Source organism: Thermobia domestica, chromosome 8, assembly GCF_964235325.1.
Source record: "Thermobia domestica chromosome 8, izTheDome1.hap1.1, whole genome shotgun sequence".
Taxonomy (NCBI): Eukaryota; Metazoa; Arthropoda; class Insecta; order Zygentoma; family Lepismatidae; genus Thermobia; species Thermobia domestica.
The window spans coordinates 150,349,321-150,365,122 of NC_137461.1; the positions used below are offsets into that span (position 1 = coordinate 150,349,321).

Consider the following 15,802-nt stretch of genomic DNA (forward strand, 5'->3'; position numbering starts at 1 on the left):
TACCATGATGTAATTTCAAGCGAATTTAAAAATTCAGATCTAGAAAGTAGTGTTGAAATTGTTCTTTGCAATGCATTAACCACAACACCAGTGTGTTTATCTCAAAGTGTTCAATCCAGAAGTAATAACCAACGAATACATAAAATCTTGGAGAAATTGTTGGGTATTGATAAGTATTTGAATTTTCTGTACTGTAAAAATTTATGTTCATCTGATGTATTGGAATTTGCGTTAGTAAATCTACAGAATCCTTATGTGGCACTAAATGAACAAGTACAAGGAATGTAAAAAAAAAAGTCGTTTCATATGATATATGCAGGCATCTGTGACCCGCTATGCGACCTCCAGATGGCCGTTGATATTTCTTTTCCAAAGTAATGGAAAAACTAGTAAAGAAATATGCCAAGTCATGGAGATGAGGTTCTCCCCCCCTTTTTTATATATATTTTGGGTAACACTATATTTATGTAATGCTCGAAGTAAGCTATTTTGGTACAATCCCATACCTTATTATTTTAAGTTTTTAACCTTGCATTCTTTAATTCTGCCTCATCGCAGGGTGGTAAAATAAATAATTTATCGTGGGTAGGTTTCTTCAAAATTTTGCCAGGCAGATCTAGTCGAGTGATCAGAGAGAGTCATAGTTGAATTATTACGTTGTAAAAATTTAGCTGTGAATCTTAAAGGCGCCGATAAATTTTATTAAATCTCGACAAAACGTATATTACTCAATATTGTGTAAAAATAAAGTTCTTAACATGTAGTATGTTTTGAAAAATTATTTACTAATGAGAGAACTCATTTCGTATCTTCATGTCACTATACTATTGCATTATATTTGAAAATTAACTTGTAAGTTGATATAGTGTTGCTTAAATGTTGTATTTTAAAGGTTTGAAGAATGGAAATATTACATTATTAGGAGTTATTTTGGGAATTAGTTATAAGGAAGCATATATTGATGAAAAGGTTATTTTTGCATTTCATGTGTCATTTTTCTTAAAATATTGAAAATTTTATGTGTTATGTGTGAAAATTTTATGTGTTTAGTATGATAAGAATATTTAGTGTGAGGTGTAATAATACGAGTCAGATACTTACAAAAAAAAAAAAAAAAAAGATTGAAATTTTATAATTTAAGTAATGGTGTAAGAAATATATTAGTTTGATGTTAATAAATAGAATATGAATAGTATAAAATATAAAATGAAAATATAATAGATAATCAATATTACTCAACTTATATTGAAATATTGTCTTATAAAAACAAATGTAATTTTATATTTTCGCATACACATACACAAAAAAAAGAAGAAAGCCCATTTAAAGTGAATAGCCCATAAAATAAAAAGCAAATCTACGTTTGTGTAAAGTGTTAATGAACCATAATGGATCAAATGTTAATAATGGAAGAAAGAAGAGGAATAATAACCGGAAAAATAACTTTAAGAAGAGGGAACCCAAGATCCCAGGATTCTGATAATCTTCAAAGAAGATCATCGTCCGTGTCGCACGCCATTTGTGAGCGTGTGGCCCCCCTCACTCCCATTCCATTTTAAATTTCCCAGTTACTGTTGGCTGAATTGGAATGAGGCTCTATGTACTGTTCGTCGACGTAAACTGTGTTCTAGTTTTATCTTTTTATAAGTTGGCAATCCTGTGAGTGGTGACTCGTGCTTCCTGTTCACCGAACAAAGGATGTGCAATATGGTCAAAATGATGCAAAACATAGTTCGTCGAATTCAAACATCATCGAGACTTACTTTTACTGTTTTTAACATTTCAATTATTTCGCTTTAATGGTGAACTCCTTTAGCACCTCTCAATGTGTATATTTTTTATAAAAAAAACATTTACTATTGATATTTTTAAAATATTATTTTGTTAGGTATAGCGCAAGCTTACTGACTCCCAGTAAGAAGCGCGGGTGTGCTTATCGATGGCGGCAAGCTGAATGGTTCCGTATACATCACGTTCACTAAAAATCAAAGGATTCTTCAACCATCTTCATGAGAATTTTAAATCTAGTTACGTAACGTACTAAAGTAACGCCGAAGTAAGTATAAAAATGTAAAATTAGTGCAAAACCAAGGGATGTATAAAAACAGCGCTTGACATTCGAAATAGTGAAAAGCAATGATTTGTGAGCATGGAACCTTAAGAAACAAATAGTTGAATGTATTCGCAGTTGAGAAAGAAAACTAAAACGGAGCCTAAATGATGACCATTGATCAATCAACCAGCATCTATAAAAACTTTTCATCAATGGGAATAACAATGTAACCCCCCCCCCAAAGCCACCAATTTTTAGTGCAACAAAATATAGTGTGAATAAGTAGCGTGTGTTAAGTGTTTGTGCATTGTATAATTTAAGTATCAGCCGGCATTCACAATCGATTATTTTCTTCAAAGAAAGAAAGAAATCAATAATTCACCATTATTTCTTCGTAATGTTTGCGTATGAAAATCGTTATGGGCTTATGATGTGCTAATGTACGTTGAGTAAATTTTACTATAATATGTAATAATATTGTGTACGTAAGTATTACATATAACTTGTGTTCATTGAATAAAAGTTACATATGGTACATGTTTGGTTTGCAATCACCTTTACTGTGTGCTCTACACAAATCACTACTGAAATGGTGGATATTCCATCTAACTACTTGTAATTATTTTGTTGATGTCAGCAGGCGTGGTGAGGACGGTGGGCGCCCGAAGTCGCAACCTCAATTGAGTGTCATATTGGTTCGAGATCCTGCTTGGAGGTTTGCTCATGTTTTATTTTAATGTTGTCTGCTGTCCGGCGAATGTCCTCTTTCCACCAATTGCCGAAATCCACCGCAGGTAAGGCGTACCGAACAAGACTCGAACTCAGAAGGGTATGTGAATTAGCTCATCCCGAATGGGACCAGGTAAGAATCAAACCCTTCCGGTCATATGACTAGGTCTTTTGTTGGACACAACAAAGAAACAGTCATAGCTTCGCAATAGTTAGCACCAGACCAAACATAATAGTGCTCATCTAATTTCTATTTTAAAAATGTTATTAAAATTACATATCACATATGATTTCCAGTTTGCGTAAAATTCAAGATGGTGGACGTCATTGTGAAATGTTTTCAACCATTTTTCCCTATCCCTATTCCACCTACTTTGTTACTTTTGTTATATTTTGCAACATTTACCACTTATTAGAATGTTTCCATACTTTTGGACCATCCTGTGTTTATTCGTTGTTCTGTTAGAAGTAATTAACCCCCTAAGTCTGAGATACAGAAAAAAGATATTATGTATGATCAAGAACAATGATATTATGTCTAAGAATGTGAACATAAGACTAAGAGAAACATAGAACTTATATTAGTGATCTATATTATAAAATTGAAAGTGACTATGTTTGTTACTCTTAATCTCTTGGACCAGCCGAGCGATCTCGATCAAATTTTCAACATTCATGAGGTTCTAGTCTGGAAGTGTTTTTATCATTTCACTTTGACGGTAGAACTGAGAGGTGGGGGAGGTATGAGAATTAGAATAAAATAAATACAACTTAATAACTCTTGAACCAAACGACCAATGTCGATCAAATTTTCAGCATGGATAAAGTTCGTGCCTAGGATAATTTTTATAATTTCACTTTGACAGAGCAACGTATGGAAGGAGGAAGAGTGCAGATATATGTTAAAAAATAAAAATAAAAGTTACTGTCTTTGTGACTTCATCACGCTTAAACCACCCGACCGATCTTAATCAAATTTTCAATATAGATGAAGTTCGGATCTGATGGTTTTCTATCTATTACTTTGACAGTAGAACTTAAGGAAAGGGAGGAAAGGGGAGATTTATAAATAAAAATAAATAAAAGTTAATAACTCGAACAATCCCATGCATCTCTATTAAATTTCCAACATAGATGAGGTTCGGGACTGGAAGTTGTTTTTTTTTTTTTTTTTTTTTTTAATTTTCAATTAATAGAGCCTAGGGTGGGTGAGGGAAAGGAAGATTTATATATAAAAATAAATAAAACTTAACTGTTGAACCACCCAACCGATCTCGATCAAATTTTCAACAGAGATGGGGTTCGGGCCAGGGGCGGATCCAGGACCGACTTCAGAGAAGGGGGTTGTCATACTGTTACTTAGAGCTACTTTTAAGAGTTTCAAACTCTGGGCTGGGCTTTATTTATATATATAAAATAAGAAAGTTTCCTCTTCTGGGGGATCGATCGCCCCCTGGATCCGCCACTGGTTCGGGTCTGGGATGGTATTTATCTATTCACTTTGACAATTGAACGTAAGGAAGGGGGAAGGGTAAGTTAAAAAAATAAATAAAGCTTAGTAACTATTGAACCAAACGATCAATCTAAATCAAATCTTTAATATAGATTAGGTTTGGGCCTGAGATGTTTTTCATCATTTCAGTTTGACAGTAGAACTTAGGGGAAGGAGATGGGAGGGGAAGATACACACACACACAAAATAAAACTTAATAACTCTTGAACCACCAGACCAATCTCGATCAAATATTAAACCTATATGAAGGTCGAACCTGAGATGATTTTTGCCGTATTACTTCGACATTGTAACTTAAGGGAGGGGAAGGGGGAAAGACATTTAAAAATGATCGATATTAGTGTAGAATCTGTAGGTTTTGGGGTCGCTGAGATGAGAGGCACTTCTGATGCCGTTTAAATCCTAATTCAGCTTGCAACTTGGAGGAAAGGAGAAATATATATCAAATAAAAAAAGTTCTAATAAACATAGGGCGAAAATCGCTTCGTTTACGTGTTATAAGCTGCCGAAAACGTGGGAAAACAAGCTTTAGAGTTAAATATTGCACATACTACTGAGCGTAGACGTGATGCGGCATGATATCATCAAAGGATCCTTACCTGCCTATTCAAATTTGTAGTTTTCAGATTTGTGCAATGGCGGCGCTGGAGATTCCCCAAAGGACGTTAGGGATTCCCGGACATTTTATGACGTAAATTGAGCTGACAAGAGTATGTAAAAGACATCTCACTACCTTGGTCAATACTCATACACGAAGATAAAAAAGAAATGACGGATAAGGTAATGATCACTGTGCGTGGTTGCATACCTCCTTAAAAAGCACAAGTAAAGACGTTGTGCAAGATTTCACTTGAAACGTCACGTCACCACAATGTAAAAATACGTACAACACAAGCCGATAGGTAACAGAAAATGAAGATATTTAGATTACTAATCTGCTCATATTAATGACAACCGAATTCTTTTCATGACGATCTGTTATTGATTGGAAAAAAGAAAGTACTCTAGTCTCATTTGTGTGATGTACTGATCGAAATGAATGTGCTCAAACAGTTATGTGTATTATTATTATTATTATTATTATTATTATTATTATTATTATTAATAATAATAATAATAATATTATTATTATTATTATTATTATTACGCGTTCTTTGTTTGTCTCTTGATAGTAGTTCTTGTTTAATTCCCGTCTCAAAAGTGTTGCGATATCATTAATATGAGCAGATTAGCAATCGGAATTTCTTTATTTTCTGTTACCTATCGGCTTGTATTGTACGTATTTTTACATGACGTGACGTTTTAGCGACGTGACGTTTCCAGTGAAATCTTTACTAGTCTTAACTAGTACTTTTTAAGGGGGTATGCAACCATGCACAGTGATCATTATCTCATCTCCCATCTTTTATTTGCGTCTATGTATATTAACCTGCCACGTAGTATTATTTCTAGGTAGTGAAACGTCTTTTACATACTCTTGTCAACTCAATTTACGTCATAAAATGTTCGGAAATCTCTAACGTCCTTTGGGGAATCCCTTGCGCCGCCATTGCACAAGTCTGAAAACTGCAAATTTGGATAGAGCAGGTTAGGATCATTTGATGGTATCATGTCGCAAAGGTAGTTTGTTTTCCCACGCTTTCGGCAGCTTATAACACGTAAACGAAGCGATTTTCACTCTGTTTATTAGAACTTCTTTGTTTGTTTTGCTCTCAGGAATCACCCCTCTGGTTTTGTACAAGGAATTTAGCGCCATACTGTACATAGCGCTATACAGTATCGAATTCATTGTTTTCGGGGTCGCTGAGATGAACAATTATATACTTCCGATGCCGTTACCAGCAGAGTAGGGAGGTTACGGGGATATATAAAAAATCATCGAAAATGACCGATATCAAAGGAGTGCTTAGGAATAATAAAAACTGACTGCGTAACGCAACTATTTTTTGTTAACTTAACCCAGCGAAGCCGGTAATTGATGCTATTAATTAACGTAGCCCAAATAATTTAGTAATGATTTTCTAAAATAAAAAAAGTTATATCTCAAAATTAATTAGAAATATAGTTATAATTGTAATATTATGTAATTGAAGTACATATTTTTAGGTATCTTCCAAATACAATGAAAAATAAAAATTTTGACATAAAACTATGACTGTCATTATTCATATTTAGTAAGAGTTATCTGTTGGTTTCGAATATCAAGGAATTTAATCAGTTTCGTGTACATAATGTCTTTCATGACTTCTGTCAAAAAAATTTCAGTTCAAACTCGGTATAAAAAGTTTAGTTTGTGTGAATATAACGCATTTGACAATTTTGTTTGACGATTTGAAATCTTTGCAGAAGGAAATTTAATTTCCTGCAGGGCAAAATAATGATGTAAGAACACTAATATATCTTGCCTCTGCATCCAGAAAAATAATCTTAAGACTATAAACCGGAACTGGTCCATTATCATTTCTTCTCATAAATCAACTATCTTTAGAGATATCATAGGTGTATAATTGGTTTCATACTATTGTCTATGACGGATAGCTTTATAATATTGAATTTTAATGTGATTACCAAAAAATAAAAATAAAAAACTCAAAGTTGACCATACTTTTGTTTTTGTACAGATAACAAAGTTTCATCGAACGCGATCCGAGCACAAAGGAAGATTTCTTCTGGGTTCCCCTCTAGAACTCAAGCATCATTTTGGTCTTAATATCTACAGAATATTGAAGACCAGAGGGAAAGATGGACAATTAATTCTTTTGTGCTACGAAGGTAAGTATATATCGCAATTAATACTTTTTGAGGCAATGACTCAGAAAATCGTCACGCTAGTTAATCGATGTAGTATTACCAATTTTATGCTATTACCTGGAACAATATTTTGCCAACAAAATAGCACATTGTCGCTTTCCTTATATTTTTACGTTGTCACTATTATCAGAGATCAAACTTCAGAATCCTCCAGGTGATGAAAATTATACAGCCATCACTTATATACAGTTCATAAATATTCGGCATATTATTTAACAGCAAGAATTGTTTCCAGGAGACAATGAAACTATTGGGCTTATTACTGTTTCTTGAAGTTCATATACTTCTCAATAACAGAAAATTCAATTATTAGTGAAATTCATATGCATGATCATAAGTGCTACTAAATTCAGGTCACGCCTTCTGAAAGCTCTAGTGGTTATAGTAATGCCTTTCTGTTACATCGACATCAGTACCATGAATACTGTAATATTTGATAGAACAAACGGTACACGGGTGTTTTGTCCTTCACTTTTATTATGAAAGTTCCTGTTATATCCAAATATAGCATAACTCACTATACAGTGTAACTGTGATCCAAAGAACAAAATAATGTTCTCTATAGGTTTTTGCTGGTAAATGGGTAGTCCCTAAGCCCAGAAAAACAACCGAAAGGATACTCCGGAGTTGAACTCTCAGTGCTCCATGCAAGCAAAGAAATTGTGATTAAATACCCACGGCTCCTGGAAAGCTAAGTGGGCGACAAACCTCAGAGCTCCAGACAAACTGAGAAGCTTCGGTTAGGTTAAGTTCCTCAGAGTTCCAAGCAAGATAAGAGAGAGAGAAAGTTCAGACCTGCAGACAAATTAAGAAGTAGAAGTGACCAGTCGAAACTGATGTCTTCCGCCTTGAAACGTACGTTTATATAACCAATATTCACAGTGCATATGGAAGGGTGTTGGAAGGAGTCCTTTACGTGTTCTGTCAGTGACGATGATATCAGTCGTCTCCTTACTGGCAATGGTGTTGATGGGCGTGGATTTATTTATCAATATAGACATGTGGTGTCCACTGCCAATATAAATGGATTATGCGATAGTAAACCAACAATCAGTCAATTTGTAAAACACCTGAAGTGGGAATCTATGAAAAGAAAATAATATAGATAGATTGTCTGAATATTATATTAGCAATGATACTTTCATACCATGAAGTGATGACTTCAGAACTGATCCGGGGAAAAAATTCCCTCAAAGCTGCGAAGTTCGCTTACTGCAGAAGCATAACTCCAGTAATTTACCATCAAGGTTATTAGCATTTTTGCAGTACTATTTTACGCCCTCCGCGTGTTGAAAATCTCACCCTCAATCTTTCAAATCACAGTGGTTGAAACTTTTTTTTTTTTTTTTTTTTTTTTTTTTTTTTTTTTTTTTTACGAGGCAAGACTTGACGATAGAGATATCTTTCAATATAAACATACATTTTTCGAGATTGGGCAGCCTCAACGCTTGTCTTGAGCGTATCCATACATGACAAGATTTTCATACAGAATAGAAACTGAAAAAAAAGTACTGTTTGGCAAATCACTGAGTAATTTTACAACATATTCTGAAAACATTTTATAAACGTTCAACCATCCTACCACCATAGTAACTTCATATCAAGTAATGACTAATTTGTGATGACATGTAATTACGATTTTGTTTTGTAATATCATTAGACTGAGAATAAAATATATTAAAAGATTGCTTACTCTTATTATTATTTTCGCGCACTGCCTCGTATTCTGCATACTTACCATAAGGTATAAATCACCGTTCACTGAAATATTATGTTCCATAAATTGAACTAATTATGTGTCCGGTGTTTATATTAAGATATTTACATTATGTTTACAAACTTTATGTGTGCGTGTGAACATACTGTATTTCCTTCTTATAAAACGTATGTTTGTTAAGTTTTAGTAGATATAGCCTGATAAGCATTTTACTTCAAAATAATTCGAGATAGAAAATTATAATGAATTTATGCAACAAAAAAATCGTCCAAGGTATATACATTAAAGGTTCCTCTGTATAGGCATTTCTCTGATTAAACTGGAAAATATTGTGCAAAACTTTCGGATAAGCAGCAGTTAGATTCGAACATGGGACATCATTGTCCCTGGACCAGAATGTTAACAACTCACCTACGCCGTATTTCACACAATATTCTCAGATTTTGTTCATTTATTTTTGTTTTTATTATTTATTTTTGAATGTGTGACGTCTTTATCTTCGTTGTACTTTTAATTCAACATGCTGAACTACAACACATACTAAATACATTCTAACATCATTTTACGTTATAAGGGATAATCGAATTTTATATCACATTGTGCTGCTAATAATTTAGTCATTTACTATAGGCAATAATTTGGCACCAAGAACTGTTCAAATACTTCTTTGATTGTTGAACATTAAATTTATATTATGATTTCTTCATGTAATTCACTGTAAAATGTCATTACACATTAGTTATATCTTTAATTGAACTACATAGGTTCAATATATGTAGCTAATCGTAATTTCTCCTTTCCTCTATTATAGCACCAGGGATTTTGTATGACATATTCAAAGTGTTAAATGTATATTTGTTTTTTTAAAGCCTATTCTGAAATTAATGAATATTATTTTATTGCTACATATCTTGTTATCAATCAAAAGTAAAGTTTTGAAGTTTAATAGTGTGAGAACTTACGTAAAAGAATATAACAATATGATTGGTTATTTCCATTATCTTTAAACATTAATTAAGTAAAATGACAACGTACCATTTATATTCTAAAAAAAATGTTTTTGAATACAAAGTGTGATATGGATTTAATAACTTTAAAGGTGGAAAGGTAAAAATTGGTAAAACGTGATGTACAATAATTATCACCTGAAAACATTTCATATACACCATGTTTCAAAAAGAATATACGTATTTCGAATGCATATATTTATTAAACTTGAAGACATACGAATATGAAGAATATAAAATTTTACACACATATTTACGAACCTCTCAAGTTCAAATTACAGATGATCAATATGTCCTCCATCAGCAACACGAACAATATCACATCGATACTCAAATTCCTCCCATACTCGGGCAAGCATTTCGTGCGTCACTGATTTTATGGCAGTACAGATCCGGTTCTTCAACTCTTCCAGGTTCTGTGGGAGTGGTGGTACATAAACGTTGTCTTTAACGAAATCCCACAGGAAGAAGCCACAGGGTGTTAAATCCGGTGACCGTGGAGGCCAGCTGAGACATGCTAAGTCGCCAGCTCCTTGACGACCAATTCCACGGTTCGGTAGAGTTTCATTCAGATATTCACGCACTTGGTGACTCCAGTGAGGGGGTGCCCCGTCTTGTTGAAAAATGAAGTTGTCTTCGTGCAGCCTCGGAAACAACCAGTTAACAGTGTTTCCATTAAAGAAGAATGGACTGTAAACAGATGATCGGGATATCGCACAAAACACATTGACTTTACATACACATCCTGTATCTACAAACTGTCGATACCATCCGTGAATGTTCCACCCATTCGGAGGATCAATTTGGTGCCTCAACCTGAAGCGTCTTTGCACTGTAATCACGGAATTGCGCTTCGCAAATTCGAGAACACAAAATGATTTCTGCCGCGGAGTAGAAATTTTAAACGTATGACGGTTACCAAGCAAAACAGAAGACAGCTGACGTCTAGCGGCTATTAATCTAAATTGGACTATGTATTCGTTTCTCCAATAGCCGAGCCGAGTTGCAGCGATCGATAGTTTGGACAAAATAATTCTTCGTAATACGTATATGCTTTTTGAAATAGGGTGTATTTTCTGGCTTTACATATAAAGAATAGAAGTAGCAAAAACACACATACAAAAGAAGATAATTTTCTAATATCTTGACAATAATGATAAACACGCCTAACACTTCTCGATTTTTTGTGGATATTTTAAGAAAAAGATATTGGAGGTACTCTGAAGTATTACTTACTTAAAATCTGTGATTTAACATCACCAGGATTATGCCTATAAAATTTAGAAGGGAACTTCACTGAAATATATGAATAACCTGGAAGAACCCTGATTATTTCTGTATTAATTATGAGTTCTTCAGTCGTACGAAATTTTCTACAGTTATGAATATTGTAATGCACTTTTCACCAATATATTGAACTGTAAAAGTTATTAAATTTCTTACGTATAAGTGTTTCATTTGCTGTTCTAGATTGTGTGCAACGTAGTACTTCTAGTCTGGACAGTTCAACATTAAAGGAATGGCACAAATATGCTGTAAACCTTATGATGCGATTGACAGAGTCATTCCTTATAGAATGTCAATGGTTAGAACATAAGAGATATGTGTTCAGTGCTCAGATATGTGCTTACAGTGTTTTTAACTACTCACGTGTACTCTTGTTCTTGATGTCCATGGGGAATGCAACTCCAGATTTTGGTATACACTTTCAATACACAGAACTTTCTTAATGCAGTAGCAGAAACTTTCTCGCATAACCAAGTTCGATACCCTCCTTGAGCCTAAAGTCTGTCTGAAGAAATATATGCGCAAAAGGGTGGTGGTCTTCATCTCTGGACGAGAGGACGATGGCACTTCATCTTCAGTCTTCAGGTGGTGAACATCGAGGTTCGAGATGACTGTCATCACAAGCATCTTGATTTACTGATGAAATGAAAGTGATGAGTATGTCGTCGAACACTTATCATCATAATCGAAATTCAATCAGGTCCGTTTCAATCAAATGGAAATGAATAGTTCTGTGTTAGTCTTGTCTTGTCTTAATACGCTAGGTTCCGTTAAATAGTTGGAGAAGAATTCTAGCTGGTCACAAAACACAGACGGTGACAAAGCACCATGTTCGCTTTATGAAAATATCGCGGTCTGTTCTAGATTACGATTGCTTGACAAATGACCAAGAGATAGGTGGCTTGAACACATGACGTCTATATTGTAACCTTCAAAACGGCTCCTTGTGAATGATAAATAAGTAACCATACATTTTTATCAAGACAATTGATTAGAAGTTGCTAAAGATACGTCTGCTTAAGAGAGAACGGAAGCAAATCAAGACTCAGTATTTTAAAAAAAATATTCAAGGTGGTATATTAAACTCGATGGGATTAATTAAACCTTGGTAAAGCAAAATCGTGATGACAGCATTCGGCATTCATTTTTTCATTTTCAACAAAAAAATAAAGATATAGAAAGATAGACAGATAAGTACAAATTACAAGCATAGTAATATAAACTACAGGGAATAAATAAGTTTTCATTAAGTATTGTCTGAAATGCATCCTGCATTTCTGATTTCAGTAAATTTAATTTGTATGCCATGTACTTTTTCCAGCGATTTCTGAATATTAAATTTAATTAACACACTTCGTGTTATTTAAGCTATGTACCTCATGTTTTAATTTTATTTTAATTAACAATATTTAATCTTCCTTTTGCTTGAATAGGAAATATCGATCCATCAAAGATAACATTTGATGAATTTATGCAATTGACAGACTTAATGATGCATGTTCTTATTGAACATGAGGAAACTGTGAAAGCACGGGGAGCTCGAGTTATTCTTTCTGGGCGAAATATAAGTTGGCGATTAGTAAAGTGGTTCAGTTTCACGAATGTGGCCTTTTTAGCTAAGTTATGGAAGGTAAGTCATATGTTAATTATAATACATTCATTTCCTTTAACTGGTTTACCTGCATGTATTCCTGACTTATTACGGAAAATTGATTGAATCATTCCTGTTAAGTTGATTCCTTCAAGAACCAATACAAATCCTGGAAGGAAGGTATAACAACATGGACATTCTTTTAGTCGTATTAACTATCACTGAAAATGAAACAACTTTTTCCTTAAAATTTACATTTGTAGCTAACGCAATTAAGATGTGCCTCACATAATAACTTAAATAAAGTGTCTTACAAATATAATTTAATATTTGATGTTCATTTGTTTTCTCTAATTTTGGGTAAGAAGGAACTGTATCATGAGGGACGTGCTAGAGGGTATGATGGCAGGAAAGAGAAGGAAAGGGCGAAAGAGACTACAATTAATGGACGATATCAAAACAGAAAAATCGTACGTGAATACGAAGAAGATAGCGGAAGACCATGGAACATGGAAGCTTCTCAGTTGCAGGAAGTGACCTGCCAATAATGACAGAATACCTATGATGATATGATAAATGATGTTTTCTCTAAACTCTTGCAAGTAAATTCTTATGAGAAATTTGCTCTGAAGGAAATCAAATCCTTTATTTCAGATGATACTAGGAATCTTCTCTTGAAGTTTGGTTATAGATTCCTTTAAACCTAATATAAAAAAGTTTGTTTATACGATAATCCTCGTAATAGGGTCAATCCATATGAAGTGGTCCAGAGGTGGTTGCTCGACCATCTCCGAAAATGATAAAAATTTGAGTGTGATGAACCTTGTGTATGAAAGGTCAATAACATCATCCACGTTGTCGTATGTACGAGTGTTCCTGAATAGCGGCCATCTTTGTTGTCGGTGGAGTGCCAATTTTTGTATTTGCAAGCGTTTACGGAAACTACAGTTGCTCAGGATATACGAATCAGACGAACATCAAACAAAAACGAATGTTTAGAGGAAGGACTGAGGTACATTATGCACTGAAAAAAAGGTTTGGTCAAATTGACCAAAAAATAGGTGCTGGTTACCAAATCGTTTGGTCAATATAGCGCCAACCAAACGCTTGGTCACCAGCACTAAATCATTTGGTCACGATTTGTTTGGTTGCAGGAACCTGTTATTTGGTTACCAGTACCAAATATGCATTTGGTAATTTTGACCAAATAATGACCAAACAAGTAGAATTTGGTTGGGAATACCAAAAATTTGGTTAAAATGAACGAAATTTGGTTCTTGGAACCAAATAATTTGGTTGCAAATACTAAACCCGTATTTAGTGAATTTGACCAAACCATTTGGTAGCAATTACCAAATACTGTTGCTATAGGTACTAAGCTGAAAATAATACGAGGGTTATCTCAAAATTCATGGGAAATTTTTTCTAACGAAAATGGTAACAAAGCAAGAAATTCTTAAACATGCAAATGGAAAGTTAATACATATGTAAATATTACGTATAAATTGGATATAAATACACATCCCATAATACGAACAATTATTTTTACTTTTTTTTCTCTCGTGCTATATTCTGATGGAGATGTGTATGTTTACACAATTCCTTACATGTAACGTTTACGTATATGCTAACCTTCCATTTGGATATTTCAGAAGTTTTTGATGCGTGACCATTTTCGTAAGAAAGGAAAAAAAAAAAAAGGTTGCCATGACTTTTGCGGTAACCGACATATAAAGTTAGAAGTTATTGCTTCTAGTTATTAAGAACTTCTTCACAAATAAGATTTGCATATATACTTTGAAGCAACATACGAAATATGTACACGAATACATGTAAATTTAAAATTCTATGTATATGTACACAAAGTTTCAAATCAATTTTTTGAGGAAAATAAAACTATTTAATATATAAAGAATTTACACACAACATTTTTCTACAAAATCATTTTACTGTAAATAATAATAGTAAAAAAAAAAAAAAAAAAAACAGCAACTGAGTCAATGGCTTCAAAATTAAACAATGATATTAACATCTGTTAAAGTACTGAAAGTAAGATTTTTAGATCAAATGCAAAACTTCAAGAAAAACCGTAAAGAACTTAAAGCAAACTTATGCTGTAATTTTACTCCCAGTAAACAACATTGAAGATTTTTCAAATAAATTAGAAACTAGTTGCTGAAAAACTTCGCATACGTATTTAAAATGTTAATGCCAGAAAAAAGTTTATCTACGACTTTGGTCGGAAATACATATTTACGTAACTGGGGCCAATTTAAGATAATCAATAGAAATGTTCCCAGGAGCGGCTACAATGAATAAAACAACCGAGAAACGTCGCACACGTGTTCAGAACCTCACTATAAGTAAAGAGTTTATTTGCGACTTCGGTTGGAAAAGCCTAATTACAGAAATGAGGCCAATTGAAGGTAAGTAGAACATACTTACTTTTCCGTAATCAAACGTTTCGGATCAAATTAAAACAACCCTCTCGTATCGAGGTACTCAACCGTATGCAAAGTTCCTCGATTGTTTTATTCAATGTAGTATCCTATGATCAATTTAAATAATTACATTAATATATTGATAAATTGAGAAAACAACCAATTTTGTCACACCAGACCCTTTGTAGGCACGAAATCAAAGATATACAAAGACTGAAAAACATATAACTGAACCGGAATTCCAACCTGGAACCTCCCGCTTACCATGCAGATGCGCTACCACTGCACCATTCAGTCCGCTCCCAGAACAGCCATACATTCTTCCACCTTGTGGAACAGCATCGTTATAGAGAGTGAAAGAATGTATTGTTGTTACTGAGAGCGGACTGGGTAGCACATCTGCATGGTAAGACGAAGATCCCGGGTTCGAGTCACGGCACAGACGCATTTTTTCACTCTTGTATGTCTTAAATTATCTTAAATTGGTGTCATTTGCATAATTATGCGCTTCCGACCAAAGTTGCAAATAAACTTGGTTTTCTTATACTGAGGTCCTGAACACATATTCGAGGCTTGTCGGTTTATTCCTAGAATAGCATGCATGTACATGAATACATGTACATTTTCATGAAGTTCTAATACATGTACACACA

The 15,802-nt window shown here is 33.8% G+C and overlaps 1 protein-coding gene across 1 annotated transcript in view; it reads left to right on the forward strand.

Moving 5' to 3' along the window:
• The window catches only part of LOC145693279 (retinaldehyde-binding protein 1-like), a 76,561-nt gene that overhangs the window by 18,084 nt on the left and 42,675 nt on the right, over nt 1-15,802 (forward strand). The window contains exons 3-4 of the mRNA XM_081769124.1: nt 6,917-7,067; nt 12,551-12,747. Of these exons, the coding sequence (XP_081625250.1) occupies nt 6,917-7,067; nt 12,551-12,747 (348 nt within the window). The remainder of the gene's footprint in view (nt 1-6,916; nt 7,068-12,550; nt 12,748-15,802) is intronic.